Raw genomic sequence first — 23563 nt, forward strand, 5'->3', positions numbered from 1 at the left:
ACCTCACTTGTTTTTCCAGTCATCAATAATGAAACATAGTCATTTGATCTGACTGGAGGCAGAAGAACATAAAGATACACTTTTTTAATTCCATTCTTTCCACATAGTAGAAATCCCCAAGATGAGCATTTGGAAGTCTTCATATAGTTTTAGACCTAGAAGAGGAAACCAAGATCCAAAGAATGAAGTAACTTGTCCCAGATCACAGATCCAGTAGTGGCACATGGTCACCCGATTCCTTGTGCACTGTTCTTCCTAACTCTGCCTGCTCGCTGTACTTTGCAGCTCAAGAAGCTTGAAGGAACAGCATTACTATGATTAAGTTCTTCAGCAAATGCTTAGTGAACACCTATTAAATGAAAAAATCTTGTACCATGCACTGAGGGTATGGAAATGAAAATTAAATTCCTGTCACAGGAACCAGACATATAAACAGATAATTATGATCTGGATGAGTATTACAATTGAAGTACTTTTCCTTTTTTAATCTTATATTCTGGAATTCTGCTGGATCATAAACTCCTTAACACAGCCGCCTTTGCATGCTCCAAATGCTTCGCATAAATGATGGTAAATATTTATTGCAGGAGAGAATCAGGTAACTTATTAGAAAATAGCAGTCACGAAGCAAAATTCAAGACATGTTTTAAGTTTTCTATAAATGACATTAACACAGTTAATGGACATAATCTAAAAGTTGACTTGCATAGGTAAATTATAATATGTTTGTATGTACATGTATGTTAAGGCCCCCTTTTTTTTTCTTATTTTTACAGAGCACTTGGTAATTAAATTACAATGAGTCTGCTAAACTGTGAAAACAGCTGTGGATCTGGCCAGTCTGAAAGTGACTGCTGTGCGGCCATGGCCAGCTCATGCAGTGCTGCAGCCAAAGATGACAGTGTGAGTGGGACTGCCAGCACGGGGAACCTTTCTGGCTCGTTTGTGGAAGACATCCAGGGATATGATGTGGAGTTCGACCCACCCCTGGAAAGCAAGTATGAATGCCCCATCTGCTTAATGGCGTTACGGGAAGCAGTGCAGACCCCATGCGGCCATAGGTTCTGCAAAGCCTGCATCATCAAATCAATAAGGTATGAATGATGTCCTGTAACAAAACCAAATGCAGAGAACATGATTGTATAGAACACAGGGCATCCCAAAGGTAGTCTCATGCATGAAATGCTGCTTAGAGAAAAAGCACTGAGAAACTTAGAAACTTAGATTCTTATCCCAGTTCCTATTACAATACAAATGGTGACTTCTGTCTCTTTCCCTGCCATGACCCTCAGATAAATAAGAAAATAAATAGTCATCCTAAAGCAGTCTTAAAGCAGACAAACATATGACTCTGTGCTTTGAGAAAATAATATTTTTAAATGTATCTTAAAGGATGGTGCTACTAGAATATGGTAATCTCAGACATACAAAGAGGGCTAATTCTGTAAATGATCAGTTATTTTTTAAAGATTTATTTATGTATTTTAAAGGCAGAGTTGGGGTAGGGGGTGGGGGTTGTGGGCCATCTTCTGCTACTTTCTCAAGTGCATCATGCAGGGAGCTGGATGGGAAGTAGAGTATAAACATTTTTTTAAATAAAATATTAACTGAAAGCTCTACCTTTATAAAACATCCATAATCAAACCTCAGTGCTTCTACTGTGCTGCCCTGTTAGGACTCACCATCAGCTCTACCAGGCCTCCCTCCTACTCTTGATGTCTTCCTGTCTATTCCCGTTACAGCAGCCAGAGTGAACCTGATAAAATAAGTAAGGTGATGTCATGTCCGTTCATAACGTTGCAGTGGAGGAATAAAAGCCAAAGTCCTTAGAAGGCCCTGTATGATAGGCCTATGATTTATTTTCTGATTTCATCTCTCTACTATTCTTATTCTTCCACACAGTCCCTCTTTGCTGTCACTTGAACATGTCATGCACATCCCTGCCTGTGTGCATGGCTTTAACTGTTCTCTCTGCTTAGAAAACTATCTCCTTCTCATAGGTCCCCTGGCTGCCCTATTTTTATCACAGCATGCCTCTACCCTCCTTATCTCCTACCCTACTCCCAGTTTCCCTTACTAAGCCCTACTTTCCTTTTATTCCCCTAATACTTTTGCAATCTGAAACACCAGATAATTTGTGTGTTTATTGCGTACTCCCCCACTAGAGGATAAGCTCCTTAAGAGCAAAAGTTTAAATTTATTTGATTTGATACTTCTCAAATGCTGGGAATGTGCTTGACCCACCAGAAGTACTCAGTAAGTTATGGTTACTTTAACTGAATGACATCCTCACAATTGACTCAACTTCTTCATTTCCTAGGAGATAGATACATTCTACTATGTTTAAAAGGTCAATGGGAGAATGGGAGTATTTTCAGGTGATTAAGGAGTTCTTTTTTTTTTTTTTTTTTTTTTTTTTTTGACAGACAGTTAGAGAAAGGTCTTCCTTCACCGTTAGTTCACCCCCAAAGTGGCCTCTACGGCCGGCATGCTGCGCCAATCCAAAGCCAGGAGCCAGGTGCTTCCTCCTGGTCTCCCATGCGGGTACAGGACCCAAGGACCTGGGCCATCCTCCACTGCCTTCCCAGGCCACAGCAGAGAGCTGGACTGGAAGAGGAGCAACCGGGACAGAATCCAGCGCCCCAACCAGGACTAGAACCCAGGGTGCGGCACCGCAGGTGGAGGATTAGCCTAGTGAGCTGCAGCGCTGGCCTAGATTAAGGAGTTCTATACAAGACAAAAATCTTTGGATCAGCGCAGCATGCCAGCCACAGTGCGCCAGCCATAGTGGCTATTTGGGGGGTGAACCAATGGAAGGAAGACCTTTCTCTCTGTCTCTCTCACACTAACTCTGCCTGTCAAAAAAAAAAAAAAAAAAAAAAAGGACACATTTGTATTCTTCAATAAGTAGCCATCTAGGTAGCCTGATAGGATCATTCTTTAGTGGGTTAAATCTTCCATCTCTAGTTATTCATTAATCTGCTAAGGTTTTTTTTTAATTTTTTATTTGAGAAGCAGAATAAGAAGAAAAGACAGAGATCTTCCGTCCGCTGGTTCATCCCTAAATCGCCATAACATTTTGGGGTAGGCCAGGCTGAAGCCAAAAACCTAGAACTCCATCCAGGCCTCCTGCATAGGTGGCAGGGGCCCAAGTACTTGAGCCATCTTCTGCTGCTTTCCCAGGTGCATTAGTAGGGAGCTGCAGGATCAGAAGTAGGGCGGCAAGGACTCGAACCAGCACTCATAGGATGCTGGCATTGCAAGCAGCAGTTCAACCCACTGCACCACAGCAGTGGCCCTAGTCTCCTAAGTTTTTAATCTCAATTTTTACAATAACTTATGTATAAAACTTGAATTAATTAGGTTAACTGTCTGTACTTGGGACCTGGTTTAATCTGAGTTACAGGGGAACATGGTTCTTGTTTCAATTTTGGGGGGAGAAATATGTTGCCCAGTTTTGAATTAACAAGGTCTGTGTAGTTCTTGAGCTTAGCACAGTTGATATTTGGGAATGTGCTGTGTATTGTAGAAACTTTGGCAGCATCTCTGAACTCAGTTCACCAGTTGCCACTAATTATCTCCCTCTCCAGTTGTGAGACCCAGCATGCTCCCTGGAAACAATTTGCCTCTGGTTGAGACCACTGGTTTAGGATATTCATGAGAGTGTTGTTAAAGACTCAACTTTTCCCCTTTTTGTTATGATTTGTATTTATGTTGTATTTAAGTTCAAATAATAACCATACTATAGATGGGTGACTTTTCTTCACTTCCCAGATACTGCAATAGCCAGAACTGAACCAGGCCAAAGCCAGAAGCCTAGTGCTTGATCCAGGTCTGCTGCATGGGTGGCAGGGACCAAACTGCTTAAAACATTACCTGCTGCCTCCCAGGGCATTAAGCAGCTGGAATTGGGAGCAGAGCCAGGAATGGAACCCAGGCACTCAATATAAGCATCTTAATTGCTGCACCAAAACTTCACTGCACTATCAGTTTTTAATAGCATGAAAGTAGTAGGACGGGGGTCTGAAAAGGAAGTAAAACCCACAAAAGGAAGTCTGAGGCTTTTAGTATTTTTTTTTAAATCTCCCTCTAAGCTAGAAATGACCTCTTATTTTGCCTTTCATGTTGTTAAAGGAACTCCTCTGAAATTTCTCAATGACTATAATCTTTCAAGGCATCAAAATTCATCTCAGTCTAACTCCATTTTCTTTTGGAGTGATTGCTAGTACTGTGGGTAATGTTTTTCCATTTACTTAATAAAGTTCTTTCTCTTAAGCATGGATCACTTTAAGTTTATGGTACGTATTTCAGTAAGTTTGTTATGACTTGCTATGCTCTGTAGAGAAATGTGACAGTGTAACAACACTACAGTCAGAGAGGCCCCATGAAAATAAAAGTCTCTCACCTTTATTGTTCTGAGCCACTGGACACAGACACCAGTTTTCAGCAACCTTTTTACCTACTATAGCAACTTGAACTGTTGAGTACAGAGATACGTAGCAAATGTCTGTGGGATTGATTAAGTCTCCTGTATTCTACCTGACCATCACGTTTTGTGAGTGAAGATTGAGACTTCCCAAAAAGTCAAAGGGAAATGACACACCCAGGATTCCTGAGGATGGTTTTTCCATCATAAGACACAATAAACCACTGGAAAGTGCACCCTAGATATACAGATAAAGGGAAGTGTTTGTTGCCTATGAACTAGAGTGTTACAGTGACTGTTTCAGAATAAACTGTAAAATGCTGCTAACCAATTAACATTTTACTTACTGACTGCACAGTACCCTATAGACATGTTACTAGTATGTGGACAGCATATTCCATTTTACTAGTCTACCATACAGGTGCTGAATGAATGGGTCAGCCAGAATTCCCATTCTTAACTTTCACCTCATTTTAGGCCAATCTAAATATTATTTTATTCATTTTTTTCTCTTTTTCTTAGCTGAATCTAGCCCCCAAGCTGTAATCTCATAGTTTGATAGGTGACGTGGTGTTAGTTGTACTCATTTCATAAAAGAACAATTTGTAATCCATCCATAGAAGGACGGTTTATTTTGGTATATTATAGAGTATAATGTGTTAAATTTTTTTCCATAGAAAATAATAATTGAGGATTAATAGGTGGTGAATTAAAGTTTGAATTTTCTAATGTGTATGTTGAAATCTGCTTGTATTTATTTTACCTTTTAGGGATGCAGGCCACAAATGTCCAGTTGACAATGAAATACTATTGGAAAATCAGCTATTTCCTGACAATTTTGCAAAGCGAGAGATTCTTTCTCTGACAGTGAAGTGTCCAAATGAAGGTTGTTTGCACAAGATGGAACTGAGGCATCTTGAGGTACTAAAGTTATTTTCTAAGAACTGTTGGTGTGTGTGAAAGATGATTCCTAAAGAATAGGGACTTTGCTGTATCCATCTCTGTGTTACCAGTACCTGACATAGAATTGGTTAATTAATTCCAGCTGAATTAGTAAACACCAGCCTCTGGATTATTAAATATAAATATAAGTAGAAATGACATTTCCCATTCCATCTGCCCTGGCTTTGCCCTAGGAGTAATAAAACAGAAGTTCCTATTATTCTACAAGTTTTTGGGGTGAACATTATCTTTAGTAAAACTGAGCCAAGAGCCTTTCACATATAAATGTCACTTTTTTTTTTTTTTTAAGATTTATTTATCTATTTGAAAGAGAGAGAAGGAGAGGTGGGGGGGGGGGGGGGAGTAGAGGTCTTCCATCTGCTGATTCATGAGAGAGAGAGGTCTTCCATCCTCTGATTCATTCCCCAGATGGCCACAATGGCTGGAACTGCACCCATCTGAAGCCAGGAGCTTCTGGGTCTCCATGTTGGTGCAGGGGCCCAAGGACTTGGGCCATCTTCTACTGCTTTCCCAGGCCATAGCAGAGCTGGATTGGAAATGGAACAGCCAAGACACAAACTGGTGCCCATGTGGGGTGCTGGCACTGCAGGCGTTGGCTTTACCCACTATGCCACGGTGCCGGCCTCTATACAAATGTCACATTTTAATCAAATAACTTCATTTCTTGCATTTTGAAATAAGCATTAAGTCCCATGTAGCCATCCTCTTAGTTATCCTTATCATTTTTTTTCTGTATTTTTCTAAGTTATACTTTTTACTCTGAACTAAGTAGCGTACTCCTGTAGTTTGAAATCAACTAAATTCAAATAATATAATTTACTTGTAAACAAATTAGTTCTTAGGTTGGTGTTTTTAATTTTTACTAAAAATTAAGTATTATTAAAAATGTTCTATTTGAAATTAAATGTTCAAGACAAATTTGCCGCTTGCTCTTTTCCCTTAGCTCTTGTTGGAAGAGTGTCCCTTTTGACATAGTACTGAATTAACAGTCCGAAAACTGATTGCTTTCCATTTCTCTTCCCTAATTGGATGCATGAATTTCAGAATCCCTTTCTTCATAATGTGAATGATTCTGTGGTGTGTACTAGGCAGAATAGGTTCAGTTGTCAATTCTGTGAAAGAGAATAGGGTATTCTTAGGTTATCTTTAGAAAACTTCTTCAGAGTTGACAAATACTAATCAATTATTTTTTCCTTACTGTAGGATCATCAAGCACATTGTGGGTTTGCTCTTGTGAATTGTCCTCAGTGCCAACGTCCTTTCCAGAAATGCCAAATTAATACTCACATCCTCAAGGATTGTCCAAGGAGACAAGTTTCTTGTATAAACTGTGCGGTATCCATGGCATTTGAAGATAAAGAGGCATGTACCAACTTGGATTTGTTAATTCCAGTACTTAAAAAAGAAAGACTTCAACTCAAGAGTCTGCATAATCAATTTTGGAGAAGCTGATTTTGAAGAAAGAAAGTTCAATAAGCGATTTTAGTGATTGCTTATAAGTATAGAGTTTAATTTGCATATGCTTGTTAGGAAACATTGTTTATATTAGTTTCCTACCACTACTGTAGATCTGCAAGGAACAAAAGCTTCTAGGAAAGGCATATGCTGTTTGATATTTTAATGACCGATCTTGGATTGGAGACAAATAAGTTAGCATGTTTATAGTGAAAGACTTACGTAGAATTGTTTTGAAAAAGAGAATGGGTTGTTAGAATTTTTATGATGAATAAATGAAATCCCATAAAGTGTGTTCCCTTGTACTATAGGATATATTCATTTTTCAGTAAGTATGCCTTACCTCAATTTAAAGGTTTATCAAGGTACCTGAGAGCATCAACTTGACAGAGCAGTTACTCCATTCAGAAACTAAAATATAGGGAGGTTAAGTAGTTTTGTATTGTTATTATTGTCACTAGCAAAGCTAACACTGAAATTCTAATCCTTGATTCCTAACCTATGTCTTTGTTACTATAATAACCTAAGTATAACTTAGATTCTTCTATAACTTATTTCTTTAAACTTGTAATTATAAATTTGTTTTGATAATTTTTCCTACTTAGGAAATTAAATGCATTAATTATTTTTTAAAACTCAACTAATTTGCTAAAAATTTAGGGAATTCTCTGTCATGATTAGAGCAAATTGACATCTCCTTCCTTAACTTCAGTAAATTAGATGGACTTAACTATTTCTCAGTGCATCAGCTAAACTGAAGTCCTTGTATTTCAGAAAACAAGATCACCCTTTTGGGGCTTACAGGAAGCTGAGCACCCAAAGTCTCATGCCCTGATATAGCTTTGTACTTTAATCTGCTGACAAGTTTTAATTAAATTGTCATACTGTTGAAAATTTTTGGAAGAAGTTTGCTTTTACAGAAGTATACTGTTGGTACATGGTGTCCAAGCTAGTCACAGATACTATGCCACCAGTTGAAAGAAAGTGATTTCTAAAATTCTTTCACATACTACCATATTCCTTTAAAAAACTAGAAGGTTGAATGAATCTCATTACATTGGCAATAGGAGAGAAAATTTTTTTGTATATTCTCACATTTTTGCTTCATATAACTTGATATTCTTAGTTTGTACACAGTGAGAAAAATACTTTTTATATAAATGACCTGTGTTTCTGATTTTTCAGAGTTTCATGTGCTTATCTTTCTCTCCTAAAATTTAGATCCATGACCAGAACTGTCCTTTGGCAAATGTCATTTGTGAATACTGCAATACCATGCTCATCAGAGAACAGGTATAATGACTTTTTAATAAATTACTATTTCCAAAAATAGTTTAAAGAAGCAAGTTAGTTTTTTAATTTAAAAAAGTTAGGCAAAGTGAATATAGTTGAAGAAGTATTTGAGCTGTGTGAAAATATTTCATATAAATTAATTAAAAACTTACAAAAGAACAAAAAATCCAGCCCTTTGCAGTACTTAAAATTCTTAGTCAATAGCATAATACTTGTTTATGTGAATTCATAAAAATTCCCGAGAAAAACAGGTAATTTTGAGGTAAAAATAATCAGATGAAAGAGTCCCATTTAAAGAAAGAAAAACCATGTTTACACAGTGTAGAATGCAGATCTAGGTATCCAGAGACCAGCTGAGAGAGGGAACAATGAAGTAGAAGCAAGCAGTCTATTCAATAGCAGAGCAGTACTTGTAGTTGCAGCCCCTCAGGCATTTAGGGAAGTTTTGAGATTCTCAGAATTTGTTTTCCCTATGTTGAGTTGTCCTAGAGGCCACTGACAGGACATTGTCAGAACTGGTAATAATAAAAAGCAAAACAAACTATACATTTGGATTACTAATAAAGAAAGGAAAATTCCATCCGATTGCTATCTTCTGACATTTGGGGAGTTAACCAAAATATGTGACTATTATTCACTATTCACCTAAAAATTTGCAATCCCAGAGATAATTATTGATTACCTTATTAGGAAGAAGCCAGCAAGACCTGTCACTTTACCGAACTTTTTCATTTGTCTGTAACGCGAGTCATTTAGTTTTTTTTCCTTACAAAGCCTTAATTTGAAGGTGTTAAACTTTTTTCACTTAGAAAATCCCATCTGCCTGGTTTTCTTTTTTTGCTCTGTCAATATATAAAGGAAGCTATGTAGCACATTTAAACCTAGCAGAAATAAAATATAATGTAGGACAAAACCCTAGGCTAAGAATCAGAACATTTTGATCCTGGTTGTGCCATTAATTTGCTTGCTGATCTCTGGCAAGTTGATCAGTGATCAAACCTGCCCACCAGCCAAATCTGGCCCTGAGCTTTTTTTATAAATCAAGTTTTATTGCTACACATCCATGCCCATGTTTTTATTTGTATGGCTGATTTTTCACATTTATTATCTGACCTGTAACAAAAAAGTTTGTTGATCCCTGTTCTAGATGGTTTGCCCTTAAGAAATGAAGGATTGGGACCAGCATTGTGGTGTAATGGGTAAAGTCATCGCCTGCATCGCCAGTATCCCATATGGGCACCGTTTCATGTCCTAGCTGTTCTACTTCTGATCCAGCTCCCTTTTAATGGCCTGGGAAAAGCAGCAGTTGGCCCAAATGTTTGAGCCCTTGCCACTCATTTGGGAGACCCAAATGAAGCTCTTGGCTTAGTCCTGGTCCAGCCTTGGTTGTCTATGCATCTGAGAAGTGAACCAGCAGATGGAAGACCTCTGCCCCTCCCTCCCTCCCTCCCTCCCTCCCTCCCTCCCTCTCTCTCTCTCTCTCTCTCTCTCCCCCCCACCTCTGTAACTCTGACTTCAAATAAATAAATCTTTATTTAAAAAAAAAAAAGAGCAAGAGAAATGAAAGATTTGGCCTGGTGTTGTGGTATAGTGGGGTAAACTAATGCCTACAACACCAGGCATCCCATATGGGTGCCAGTTCAGGCCCCAGCTGCTCCACTTTTAATCCAGCTCACCTGGGAAAACAGTGAAAGATAGCCTAAGTGCTTGGGTCCCTGCCACCCACATGGGAAACCTGGATGGAATTCCTGGCTTTGGGTTGGCCCAGCCCCTTCTTCCTTCTTTTTCTCTCTGTCTCTGCCTTTCAAGTAAATAAGCCTTTTAATGAGAAATGAAAGAGTGGGTTCAGTGATCTCTAAACTTTCTGCTTGAAATAGCAACTATACAACAATAGCCAAAGTAAATTTCTTTTTTAATTTTTATTTTTTAAAGATTTATTTTGAAAGGCAGAGTTACAGAGAGGGAGAGACATAGATCTTTCATTCACTGGTTCACCTCCCAGTGGCCACAACAACTAGGGCTGGGAAAGGCTGAAGCCAGGAGCTTGGAACCTCATTCAGGTCTCCCACTTGGGTGCAGGGGCCCAAGCACTTGGGCCGTCCTGGCTGCTTTCCCATGTACATTTCAGGAATTGAAAATAGAGCAGCCGGGACGTGAACCTGCACTCATATGGGATGCAGGCATTGGCATGCCAGGGCTTAACCCACTACACTACAATGCCAACCCCACCAAAGTAAATTTCTAAAGAGAATTTGGCAACAGTTTCAAAGAACATGATTCTTTGTAATGAATCTCACCTTAAGGCTGAGACTTTTTAAGCTTTTATTAAATGTGTTTGAAGTGCATTTCTTATACCTGAGTCTCCCTAGTATAGCTAAAATATGCTTGGATTAGCAAAAGGTAAAATGATTTATGAAAGTTGGTCATGAGGGAGGCAATGAATATAGTCCGTGGCTTCAGTGCATTTAAGTAAACTGGTGTCCATTGAATACCCTAGACCACAGTGAGAGACTAGATTGAGTTGTTGAATCTCCAGTTGTTTTCAGAGGGTGTTTTTCTCTGAAATGGCACTAGAGGGTGCCAGTTCCCAGCAACAGGAACAAATTTATTTCCTTGAAGTGAATTTTGAGTGATTTATAACTTTTAGATGTAAATATTTTAAACTCTATGGACTATGTTTCTTTTTCAAAGGTTTATTTATTTATTTATTTGAAAGGCAAAGTTACAGAGAGGCAGAGAGAGAGGTTTTCTATCTGCTGGTTTACTCCCCAGATGGCCGCAATGGCTGGAGCTGTGCCAATCCGAAGTCAGGAGCCAGGAGCTTCTTCCAGTCTCCGACTCTCCTATGTGGGTGGCTGGGGCCCCAAGACTTGGGCCATCTTCCACTGCTTTCCTAGGCCACAGCAGAGAGCTGGATCAGAAGTAGAGCAGCTAGGACTTAAACCAGAGTCCGTATGGGATGCTGGCACTGCAGGCAGTGGCTTTACCCAGTACGCTACAGCACTGGCCCCTATGGGCTACGTTTCTATCACAGCTACTCAACTTGGCCAGTGTAGTGCAAAAGCAGCCATAGGCAATATACAGTTTTGTTTATATGAAATGTAATTTTCATTCTAACATGCAGGTAAAAACATTTTTCACCCTGTGTTCTGATTTTCAGATGCCTAATCATTATGATCTAGACTGCCCTACCGCTCCAATTCCATGTACATTCAGTACTTTTGGCTGCCATGAAAAGGTAAGTTACATTTTCTTTAATTCTTGATAAGTCAAAAACATAGAGTTATGTAGTCTTGTGAAGAATACCAACAAAAACATAAATGTTTATGAAACAGTGTGACAAATCGTATAATGTAGAGCCAGATGTGAATGCTGCGGACAGAAGCAAAGGCACATTTAGCAGTGCTTAACGCTTCCAGGCTGACTTGGCACAACACGATGTTTGCATTAATGGATTAAAAATTTTTGGTGATTGTACTCAGAGGGAAAGGATTTAGGAGAAGGGAATGTTTGAAGATAATGGAGAAAGGGGATAGTGAATAAGACCTCGGAGATATCCAAAAGAGGTAGGTGCCACCATTCATCTTAGACAAGAGGGAGTCATCTCAGAGTCAGGAAAGAGTGATGTAGATTCTGATATTGGTGTAGGTAGGAATGAGATGTATCTGACTGAAAGCTGACAGAGTATTTGCCAAATAGCCTCCGTGTTTCGGAGAATTGAGAGGCAGGATCATCCCCTTGAATGGAATCTGATGAAGTGGAATAGTAAAGGAAGTGATCATGGTACTTAGAACCTCTTTTAGCCTGACTAGGTCTTTATCCTACTTTTCAAAGCATCAATTCCCCACCTAAGGCTTCTGCTTGATTTTTTAGATGCAGAGGAATCACTTGGCACGCCACCTACAAGAGAAAACCCAGTTGCACATGAGAATGTTGGCCCAGGCTGTTCATAGTTTGAACCTTGCTTTAACTCCCATACCTCCACGTGATGTGCCTCAGTACGATGTTCCTTCTCAGCCCCGGGTTCCCTCTGGGTATCCAGAGGGCCACAACTTCCAGGAAACTATTCAGCAGTTAGAGGGTCGCCTTGTAAGACAAGACCATCAAATTAGGGAGCTGACTGCAAAAATGGAAACTCAGAGCATGTATGTAAGTGAGCTCAAAAGAACTATTCGAACCCTTGAGGACAAAGTTGCTGAAATTGAAGCACAGCAGTGTAATGGAATTTACATCTGGAAGATCGGCAACTTTGGGATGCATTTAAAATCTCAAGAAGAGGAGAAACCTGTTGTTATTCACAGCCCTGGATTCTACACGGGCAAACCCGGATACAAACTCTGCATGCGCTTGCACCTTCAGTTACCAACTGCTCAGCGCTGTGCAAACTATATATCCCTCTTTGTGCATACAATGCAAGGAGAGTATGACAGCCACCTTCCTTGGCCCTTCCAGGGTACAATACGCCTTACAATTCTTGATCAGTCTGAAGCACCCATAAGGCAAAACCATGAAGAGATAATGGATGCCAAACCAGAGTTACTTGCCTTCCAGCGGCCCACAATTCCACGGAACCCAAAAGGTTTTGGCTATGTAACTTTTATGCACCTTGAAGCCTTACGACAAAGAACCTTTATAAAGGATGATACGTTATTAGTGCGCTGTGAAGTCTCTACCCGCTTTGACATGGGTAGCCTTCGGAGGGAGGGTTTTCAGCCTCGAAGTACTGATGCAGGGGTATAGCAACTTCTCATTTGTTCAGAACAACTGTCTGAAGAAAACAGTGCCTTTCCTTGCTCTGTTCTCAAACATGTCAAGCAGAAAAAAAGGGGTGGGGGGGGAGGCAGTGGGAAAGATGGAATGCCCACCAGTGAATGTTGTTAGAAAGGTCACTTACCACTTCTGATACAAGTGTCTGAGGCAGTTTTTCCTCGGGAATCTACGCTTTGAAATAGATTCCCTCCGAAGTGCCTGTGGCATGTGGCCGCAGCTGTCCCATCAGTCAGTATACCTCTCTTGTACTTTCATGGGCTTTTTCTCCAGTATGTTTCATGTCAAAAAGTCCACAGACTGCTGAAACTCAAATCTTTAGTAACAATGGACTTTCCTTAAAACTGCAGCTTATTTTTATAGCGTTATATGTAATATATTAAACATGAGAATCACTACTGCCTTGTGCTAGTGCCAGCGAGAAGGGTAACTGCTCTGGAGAGTTGAGTTCTCGTTTTAATTGACCTCCTATAGATTTCAGAGGATTTGAACCAAAATCCTTGGAAAGCTTAAGTTCTCATTTTCCCCCATCCGAGGTGTCAACTAAGGATATTCAGGGACTAGTTTAAAACCCTAAATACAACCTTACTTATTTAGTGTAACATGTTGTCTGTCACTTGTTTAAGTGGTCTATTCTGCCTTATGTTTCCTTGAGACCACAAAGTAGCATTTCTGTAGGGTTTGTAACGTTGGGAACCAGCAAATATGAGCTGCTCAGGTTGTGTTCCTTGAACCCTTGGTCTGTTTAGTGCAGAGTGAATTCCACAGCCTTGTACGTGTCTTCTGTTTTTACATGCACAGTCACCAACATAAAAATGAAGTGATTCAGCATTGCTGGTGACAGAAGCTAGATGCACAGAAATTTTTCTGCTGTTTTGAATACTCTCTGGTTTAGTTCAATAGACCGAAATAAATTGATTTCCTGAAAAGATAATTTCCTAAAACTTTCCATCTTTGGAGGTGCCTGAGGGGTCACTAAACTGAGATTGGAAGACATGGTGGTCGTCTCACAGCCTTGCCTGAGTAGGTCCTCTATCCAGCAGGTCGCAGGAGGGGCCTGTGTAATATACTGAAGTAGCCAGATGTTCCTAACATGGATAGGTGGGTTTTCTGCCACTGTGTATTTGTTGAAGGCCTGTAGATGTAAAATGTGCTGGTATCTAGTTCTCAGAGCCCCACAGCTAGGCACTTAAAAAGAATTTAAGAGGTTCCATCCACGATGCTGTCTACATAAGGTTTTCAAAAGCTGTGTGGTCATGAGAGATGGTATGGTACCTCCAGAGAGGCCAGCTCAGCCCCTGACCGGTGTTTAAGGGGAAGCCAAGAGTGCTTGTTTGTGGAGAAGAGTCTGGTTTGGGTTCCGGCAGCCCTGGCAGGTCTCGCCTTGGCCTTTCCCTTTCCTTTCCTCTCTCCCCTCCCTACCCACCCCACCTTTCGCTTCCCTATCTGGTGAGTTTGTTACACAGTGACAGTAAGGTTGCTCACAGGCTGTGTGCCCTGCGCTGCGCTCAGCATCACCACAAGGCTCACCTCTGGTTACGTGTGTCTATGCCCCCTGACCGGTTCTGGAGAATCATGGCAGCACCTCCCTCACCACAGCGAAACCTGCACAGCTGCATTCCTGTGGTGGTTTTTCAATGAATAAATAATTACCAAGTTCCACTGAAAAAGTAAATGGTAGTTTTTATTTGTATACAAAAATCCTGAAGGAAATATACTAAACTATTTTTGATGCCTAATTTTCTTTGTGCATTCTTATTTTTAAAAAAATATTTTCTACAATAAATGTATCCTTTTATCAAAAAGAATTAACTGTTGCCATAAAATATTCTTAAACCCCTCCCCCCAGTGAAAAGGAAATGGTATTTAAAAGTTTCCTGGTCAAATATCTATTAAAAGCATGTCTGTGTATCAGGTACTAAGAGGAGTCATTTCCTGCCTTGGTTACAAGGGTGTGCTATTTTTTTTTTATTAACCTCACAAGTCCTAAAGTTTTTTGCTCAAATTCATCTTTTCTTGGCTTCATGTTTCCCATCTGTAAAATAAGTTGGATTAGATCTTTCTAAGCTGCCCTCCAACCATAAAATTCTGTCTTAAGAAATTAATTTCTAACTAGCATAACATTAGCAATACTTATGAAATGATTTTGCTGGTAAAAAATTGGTTTCACTTTTTATTTGCCGACACTAACACTACTTTAAGGAAGTATCTGTTATCTGGGTCACATCTTAATTAAAATGAATGTTATTTTTAACCTTTATCATTTGGTATTTTATAACAAGCCAACCAGCTATTTTACATTATTCATTGTGGATATGGAGTAGTAAAAATGCTCATGCTGTCATTCCAAGTAGAAGAATTGATAGGACTCAACTCAGCTTCAGAATCTGGAAAGTTTTCTCTTTCCTTACATTTTTCAAATTTTGTCCCCCACTTTTTTTTTAGATTAAATCCATTTGAGAAGCAGAGTTAGAGAGAGGGAGGGAGATAGAGAGGTCTTCATCTGCTGGCTCACTCCCCAAATGGCCACAACTGCCGGATCTGGACTAATCCAAAGCCAGGAGCTTCCTCCAGGTCTCCCATGTGAGTAGAGAGGCCCAAGCATCTGGGCCATTCTCCACTGCTCCACCAGCAAGGAGCTAGATCAGAAGTGGAACAGCCAGGACCCAGACCAGTGCTCAAATGGGATACCGGCGCCACAAGCGGAGGCTTAACCTACTGCACCACAGCACCAGCCCCTACCCCACTCTTAAACATGGTAATTTCACCTAGTTGGCATACAAACATTTGAAGTCTCTGTCTTTCTGTGTATTTTAAGATTTTACTTACTTAATTCAGAGGGAGTGTTACAGAGAGGGAGAGAGAGAGGGTCTTCCATCCACTGGTTCACTCCCCAGATGGCTGCAATGGTTGGAGCTGAGCCAATCTGAAGCCAGGACCCAGGAGTTTCCTCTGGGTCTCCCATGCAGGTGCAGGGGCCCAAATACTTGGGCCATCCTCTATGGCTTTCCCAGGCCATAGCAGAGAGCTGGATTGGAAGATGAGCAGCCAGACATGAACCGGTGCCCATAAGGGATGCCAGTGCTGCAGGCAGAGGCTTATTAGCCCACTCCACCACAGTGCTTGCTAGCCCCCCTATTCATTAGCCATCTAATAGTCATCTTTTGGCATCATTCTGGGACAATGCTGGAATTGGGGGGGGGGGGGGGGATAAAAAGTTTCCTGGTTTTCCAGAGATGCCCAATCCAGTGCTGAATGAAAATTGCTGCAACTCAGGTGTTTTGTTATTGGAAAACAAGTCTGGATGTTGATTTGTAGTTTGGTGGTTTGGTTTGTTACTATTCTTCGGCTGTTGCAACAGTGACACTTCCTGGCTTCACTACAATGTGGTTCTGTTTTTACTATGGGGATGAATAGCAGAGAAAGGTGAAATAGAATGAAGGTGAGTTTTTTTGCCCTAATGTTGGATGATCCCTAGCAGTTAACTTTTTTTTTTTTTTATTTGACAGAGTTACAGACAGAGAGAGAGAGAGAAAGGTCCTCCTTCCGTCAGTTCACTCCGCCAATGGCCACCACGGCCGATGCTGCGCCAATCCAAAGCCAGGAGCCAGGTGCTTCCTCCTGGTCTCCCATGCTGGCTCAGGGACCAAGCACTTGGGCCATCCTCCACTGCCCCCCACCACTCGGGCCACAGCAGAGAGCTGGACCAGAAGCAGGGCAACCGGGACTAGAACCCGGTGCCCATATGGGATGCCGGCACCACAGGCAGAGGATTAACCAACCAAGTGAGCCACGGCGTCGGCCCCTGTAGCAGTTAATTTTTGTCACTGGCATAAAATGTTCTCCATAATGGGTTTTATACCAGGAACTCTTTTTTTTTTTTTTTTAAGATTTATTTATTTATTTGAAAGTCAGAGTTACATAGAGGAGAGGCAGAGAGAGAGAGGTCTTCCATCTGATGGCTTACTCCCCAATTGGCTGCAACAGCCAGAGCTGCGCCGATCTGAAGTCAGGAGCCAGGAGCTTTTTCGGGATCTCCCACGCGGGTGCAGGGGCCCAAGGGCTTGGGCCATCTTCCACTGCCTTCCCAGGCCATAGCAGAGAGCTGGATCAGAAGTGGAGCAGCCAGGACTAGAGCCAGCGCCCATATGGGATGCCTGCGGTTCAGGCCAGGGCATTAACCCGCTGTGCCATAGTGCAGGCCCCCAGGAACTATTTGATAACTAGGAGCATGCTGATGAATTCTGGGTTTAATTAGAATATATGCTTTTTCCAAAGGACAATTGTTTGTCATTCCTTTATCCAGAGATTCCTCAAGTATCTGGCAGCCAGAAAATGTTTTTAAATATCAGATTTTTTCTAGCTTAAGACTGAAATTTGTGTGTAGTAAGGGGGGAGGGTGTTTAAAAAAAAAAAAAAAAAAAAAAAAAAAAAAAAAAACAGAGCCAGACAGAGAAGAGCTCCCATCCACTCATTTACCCCTCTAAATGCCTGAAGTTGAGCTAAATTCAGAGCCAAAATCCAGGAACTCGATTGAACTCAATCCAGCTCTCCAAGATGCTTTCCAGGAACCCAATTACTTGACCATTATTGGCTCCATGGTCTGCATTTGCAGGAAGCTGGAGCCAGAGCCAGGAATCCAGTTCAAGCACTCTGATGTGGGGCATGGATGTGTTAATAACCACATGGCCAAATGCCTCCCCCAGGAAGTATTTTTAAAATTAGTTACTAGTTGGCCAGCGCCACGGCTCATTTGGCTAGTCCTCCGCCTGCGGCACTGGCACCCTGGGTTCTAGTCCCAGTCAGGGCACCGGATTCTGTCCCGGTTGCTCCTCTTCCAGTCCAGCTCTCTGCTGTGGCCCGGGAGTGCAGTGGAGGATGGCCCAAGTGCTTGGGCCCTGCACCCGCATGGGAAACCAGGAAGAGGCACCTGGCTCCTGGCTTTGGATTGGCGCAGCGCACCAGGAAGACCTCTCTCTCTCTGTCTCTCTCTCTCTGTCTGTCTCTCTCTGTCTCATTCTGCCTGTCAAAAAAAGGAAAAATCAGTTACTAGCATAGCATGGCTTTTTTTTTTTTTTTTTTTGCTTGCCTCAATTAAATTCTACTCATTGTCTTACATAAAATACTATTAAATTTTTGTGTGTGTATCCCAGTGCCTTAAGGAAATGAAAAAGGAAGAACAAATAAGAATGTTTTCCTTTTGAAATACATTCCTTTTATATTCCCAGGTTCACATGATAGGCTGTAACTAGCTTCACATTTGCTGTCCTGTGTACAGAATGAAGTGGGCACTTTCGTATTCCCAAGTGCAAAAGGATGATACCGTGAAAGCAAAGAATGAATCTCAGCAGATTCTAACAATTATAACCTGCATTTTTAGTCAAAGACAAACTTCCAGAGAGTTGCCCACTGGCTGCACTAAGCATCACCCGTGCCTGTCATGTTTGAAAGCCCCCTTCCCCATTCAAGTTGCTATAGACCCCAAATCTGAAAAACAGTTCCAGGAGGGGAAAACATTTTATGAGAAGAACAAATGAGGTGGTCCTTTTCCTCTGGGGAGGGGCTTTCTCCGCAGGGCAGTAACCCCGCCTGCGAGACAGAGGGGGAAGAAGGGCAGGCTCCTCTGGAGGTACAGCCGTGCTGGGAAGTCACGAGGTGAAGATGAACTGCGCTGAATGTCCTGTCAGCACAGCCTGGTGCAGTTACACACTCGGCTAATGGTGGGTGAAAGCAACGGTTGAAGCGGACTGATCTCTGGTAGCGTCTTTGTCGTGTGAGTTCTAGGTGGTAAGGAACACACATGACTTTTCCTGCTTTCTTCTGCCAGCAGGTTGTGATGAGTCTTCAAGACTTGTACAAAGAATACCCAGCACTGGAGTCTGCAGTTACATTCCATCACTTAATAGGTAGCACTTGGAATGAGTTTTCAAGTTTGGTTTCTCTTTAAACATCTCCTAAAACAACTGAACAACTCTAGTCAACATCTTTGGGGGGAACTTATGATATTTGTGTTATGACTGGAAATGTTGTCCTCACATTAAGCTAACTTTAAACTGTTGTGCGAATGTTACCCTGAATTTGAATCTTATTTATTTTGCCAGAAGGGTTATTTTTATAGTAGGTTTAGTTGAAAGTCCTTGATCATTTGTGCAGAATATTCTAATGTTATTTTCACACTTGATAAATTATCCAATTAATTTCTCTGGTTAAGTGTAATTTGAGGCACATTTTGCTCATACAAGCTTCTAGGCTTATGTTCCCTGAGGGCTGAAGATGCAGTGTAATTTAGCATATAAACCACTAAATTAGGAGCTGAAATACAAGTTTTGCTCCTGACCAACCATGGGTAAATCATTTTTCTTTGTGTCTATTTCTCTACCTGTAAAATGGGAACTAGAAATTTATATTTAGATGTTATTAATATGTTACATCTATTCACATGGGATCTGTTTTTTAAAAACATTTTTTGAATCCAGGGAGGCCTTCTATAATTCTATAACTGTGCGACAACCTATGGAATGAAATATGACTTGAAAAATTGAAACATCCAGTGGTCAAAATATCAAAAAGCCTGCTATTACTTAGAAATTGCTGTTGACATGAGATTTGTAAGCAGTCATTGTAATCCACTTGAACCCTGAAAACAGGTGCTTTATGAGAGGGAATGAATGCAAACTGAGGGTAGGGAGGACACTAATGACAGAAAGACCACATGGGTATTTAGTTTTAAGAGCAAGTTGTAGGGCCGGTGCTGTGGAGTAGTGGGTAAAGCCGCTGCCTGCAGTGCCAGCATCCCCTATGGGCGCCAGTTTGAGTCCCAGCTGCTCCACCTCCAAACCAGCTCTCTGCTATGGCCTGGGAAAGCAGTGGAAATGGTTCAAGTCCTTGGGCCAGGAAGAAGCTCCTGGCTCCTTGCTCCTGGCTCCAGATCAGTTTTGGAGAGTGAACCAGCAGATAGAAGACCTCTCTCTCTCTCTCTCTCTCACTTGGCTTTTCATATAAATAAATAAGTAAATCTTTAAACACACACACACAAGTTGTATTGAAGGGCTGGGTTAAAGAAATTAACCAGATGCAGTGCAACACACATTCCATTACTGCCCCTGCCACTACCACATAGGACAAATAAACAAGCTCTGCTCCTGCTGTAGCCTGGCCTCGGATGGTCTCCATCAGGTCAGTGGCACTGAACTGCAGCATTGACTGAGGAAGGTTTTGAACAGGGTCTGCTCCATTCGATAGATAAGTGTGCCCTGTGCTTTCTAAACCCAGCTTGTGAATGTGGATCCACATTGATCTCACATAGACACCAAGGATTTTGGCTTCAGGTTCCACCTTAGTGGTTGCAAAGATATGACACAAACAGTGTTTCTTGAATGGCATCTTACTGAACACTATTTTAGGAAAAAATATCAGACTGAAGTGCCTACTCCCTTACCTTCGTTGTTCCCTATTGCTATATATTGCAATGATATCTTTACCATGAGACATAAATACATGTATGTATAACATATAAATACATGTATGTATTTCTGTGTAAATAATAGCAATATTCCAAGTGGTTTTTAAAAGACTTTGAGAGGCAGAGATCCAGACAGGAGACCTCCCATCCCCTGACTCGCTCCGCAAATGTGGAATGGAGGCTGAGGCCGAAATTCAACCCAGGGCTCCCCACTGGGTGGCAGGCACCAACTACTTGCAGCCGTCACTCCCGCCTCCCAGAGTGTGCATTAGGATGCTGGAGTCAGGAGCAGAGCTGGGTGTTGAATCCAGACACTGCGATGTGGAAGGTGGGTGTCTTAAAGTGCTAGGCCGAACAGCCACCCCCACAAGTGGTTTCTAATACAACAGCTGGATTGCTTTGATTTTTGCATTACTGGTGTTCTCTCACGGGGACTGTGATGCACTACATTGGGAGGGAAGAACACCACCAGGCACACGTTTTCACTTGAGCTATAAAGAACTAATACCTTGCTCCTTCAGGAAATGGTAAATGAGGAACCGTTCTAGTTCTTGGTTTAGGTTGTGGTTTCTGCCCTGGGGCCTTTAAGGCTGCATTTCATGAAACAAAATTAGGTCATACAGAGAACCTTCCACAAGCACTGTAGGCACAATGAGAAAAACAGACACACAGAGATGCGTGTAGCCAGATAACAACATGAATCTGTTTGCAGCAATTAAGCTCCGTCCTCCCCAGCTGCAGGACTGTAGCTCCCCTGCCCTCTGCTTATTAGTAAACTCCCTGGATGAAGCTGCTCCATCGTTGGGTTATTAAAAGCACTTTTACTTCGCAGAGTACGAACTCCTGAAGGCTGTTATAAAACCACCCTGAAAAGCAGGGTCCAAGATCCTGAAAAACGATCCTTCCCACTTGCTGCTCTAACCTAATTGGCAATGGGCCTGGCTTCTGTCTTGCAATCCCAGCTTCAGTTTCCCCCTCAGGTCATTAAACAGGAAGAAGTTCTTAAAGAAATTAGCCTGTCATCCTTTCAGGACAGTGAGGAGCCTGAAAGTAAAATGGATTTCTAACCTAATCTGATACTCCTTTGCCACATGGTGAAAGGAGACACGGAAAAACATGCTTTTGTACAACTAGGCTCATAGAGCTGAATCGGACTTCTTTTTCGTGCCTGTAGGGTCAGTGTTTTTACAGGTTTGTTTTTTTCCCCTGCATGACCCACAATAAAATTCACAGCTAGATGGAAAAATATGTACACTGGCTCTATTGAAATAAAAGGTTTATAAAAAAAAAACACTCTCTTTTTCTATGTCTAATGCATTTGGTATGTTCTGTTCTTTTTTGCTATTAAAATATAGCCCAGAAAACAAATTGTCGTGGGGTGCCTGAGTCCAGTTTCTTGTCTCCAGTGCAAGAAGAAATTCAAGGATGAGACCTAGGTGGAAGTCAGCAGAGAAGCAAGATGTGTTTGCATGCAGATTTATGTACTTGCAAAGCGTGGGCATGCTGAATAGAGAGCTGCACGCGGCGAGGTTGAGGCTGAGGTTCGGCTCCATCCCTTTGAAGGATCTGGAGGCGAGGCTTAGTTAAAATATTTCTAGGAGGCAGAGTTTTATCTGGGGTTTTGAGTACTGACCATTTCCTCTCCCTTTTTTGGAAATCCCAGGAGTGTCAAGGCATCAGGTACCTGATGGGACCAAGAGCGTCAACTGTGGTAATTTTGTTACAGTGACAGTGTAGTGAGCTAAAGGTCAGTGACATTACAGAGAACTAAAGGTCACTGAGAGGATGCGGCCGGCAGCCATCTGGGATATTTTTTGGCCAGCTCCAGTGCTGAGCAGTAGTTTCACCAAAGCTGTGGTTTTCCACTGCACGGAAAGTGGGGGTTGATGAGTGCCATTGGGGCTGCTGATAGCTCCTCCTTGCTAGCTGTCTCCTCACCTACCTCAAAATGCGCTCATCAGTCTGCACCTTACCTGTTGAGTCCAGATCTGAGGATGTAAAGCACCCCACAAGTTTAAGACCACATTCTCACAGACACATTGTCAAGGGCCTTCAGGCCACAGGGGTTAGCACTGACCTCCAGAGATGCTGTCTTCAGGGTCCTCCTAGCCTTGCCTTGCTCTTGTTCCTGCAGCCTGGGGTCCAGTTGTCCAGCCCCCTGCAGCGTGACCCCTCAGGGCCTGGCCTGCCACACTTGCCTCTCCTTTCTTTGGCCTGGAGTCCGTTGTCTTGTGGAGGGAAAGTCCAATCTCGCTCTGCTTCTCTGAGTCTCAGGTCCTCTCCTGCTCCACCTCTGTTAATTCTAAGGAGTCAAGCTTTGGAAAAACAAAATCCAGATTTACAAACTCCTTTTTTTGCTTGCTGTTTACTTGTAGTTTGTTTGCTTTGCTACATACCTCCTCCCAGGCAATGAGGGTTAGTTTTAGTCACCTGTTTTAATAAAGCAGTAAGGAAAAGGAGGGAGGTGGGATTTTTTAATATATCAAAAAATTACAGGGCCAGCGCTGTGGTGTAGCAGGTAAAAAGCCGCTGCCTGCAGTGCCGGCATCCCATATGGGCACCGGTTCGAGTCCTGGCTGTTCCACTTCCTATCTAGCTCTCTGCTGTGGCCTGGGAAAGCAGAAGATGGCTCAAGTCCTTGGGACCCTGAACCTACATGGGAGACCCAGAAGAAGCTCCTGGCTCCTGGCTTCAGATCAGTGCATCTCCGGCTGTTGGGCCATCTGGGGAGTGAACCAGTGCATGGAAGACCTCTCTCTGCCTCTACTTCTCTGTAACTCTAACTTTCACATAAAATAAATAAATCTTTAAAAAAATTACAGCATTGAGCATCTCCTTAATTGGATAATTTTTTAAAAAATATTTATTTGAAAGAGTTACAGAGAGAGAAGGAGAGACAAAGGGAAAGAGAGAGCCAGCCTCCATCCCCTGGTTCACTCCCCAAATGGCCACAATGGACAGGGGTGGGTCAGACTGAAGCCAGGAGCCAGGAGCTTCTACTGGGTCTCCTGCTTGGGTGCATTCCACTGTTTTCCCAGGTGTATTTGCAGGAAGCTGGATCGGAAGTGGACAGGACTCGAACTGGTGCCCATATGGGATGCCGGCATCACAGGCTGCTGCTTAACCTGCTATGTCACAATGCTGGCCCGGGGCTTTTAAGAAAAGGGCCAGTGCCCTCTTAGATGGGAATCAGGTAT

At 42.0% G+C, this 23563-nt stretch overlaps 2 protein-coding genes across 3 annotated transcripts in view; one reads left to right on the plus strand and one right to left on the minus strand.

Annotated features, from left to right (window-relative positions):
* Nucleotides 1-798: 798 nt before the first annotated feature.
* On the plus strand, nucleotides 799-21657 carry TRAF6 (TNF receptor associated factor 6). The gene is made up of 6 exons (XM_017346011.3): nucleotides 799-1094; nucleotides 5197-5347; nucleotides 6593-6751; nucleotides 8066-8137; nucleotides 11298-11375; nucleotides 12011-21657. Exons 1-6 carry the CDS (start codon nucleotides 799-801, stop codon nucleotides 12875-12877), a joined length of 1623 nt encoding a protein of 540 aa, XP_017201500.1. The 3' UTR covers nucleotides 12878-21657.
* PRR5L (proline rich 5 like) overlaps nucleotides 5661-23563 on the minus strand; it is a 203472-nt gene continuing 185569 nt past the window's right edge. The window contains exons 9-10 of one of the 2 annotated variants that reach the window (XR_011387541.1): nucleotides 22444-22681; nucleotides 5661-5915 (exon numbers count right to left, since the gene is read on the minus strand). Coding sequence is in view for 1 of the 2 variants with exons in the window: in XM_070071463.1 (XP_069927564.1) it covers nucleotides 22677-22681 (5 nt within the window). In the remaining variant the exon portion in view is untranslated. Of the gene's footprint in view, nucleotides 22682-23563 lie in introns of both variants that reach the window. The other variant, XM_070071463.1, reaches the window with a different exon arrangement.

Source organism: Oryctolagus cuniculus, chromosome 1, assembly GCF_964237555.1.
Source record: "Oryctolagus cuniculus chromosome 1, mOryCun1.1, whole genome shotgun sequence".
NCBI lineage: Eukaryota > Metazoa > Chordata > Mammalia > Lagomorpha > Leporidae > Oryctolagus > Oryctolagus cuniculus.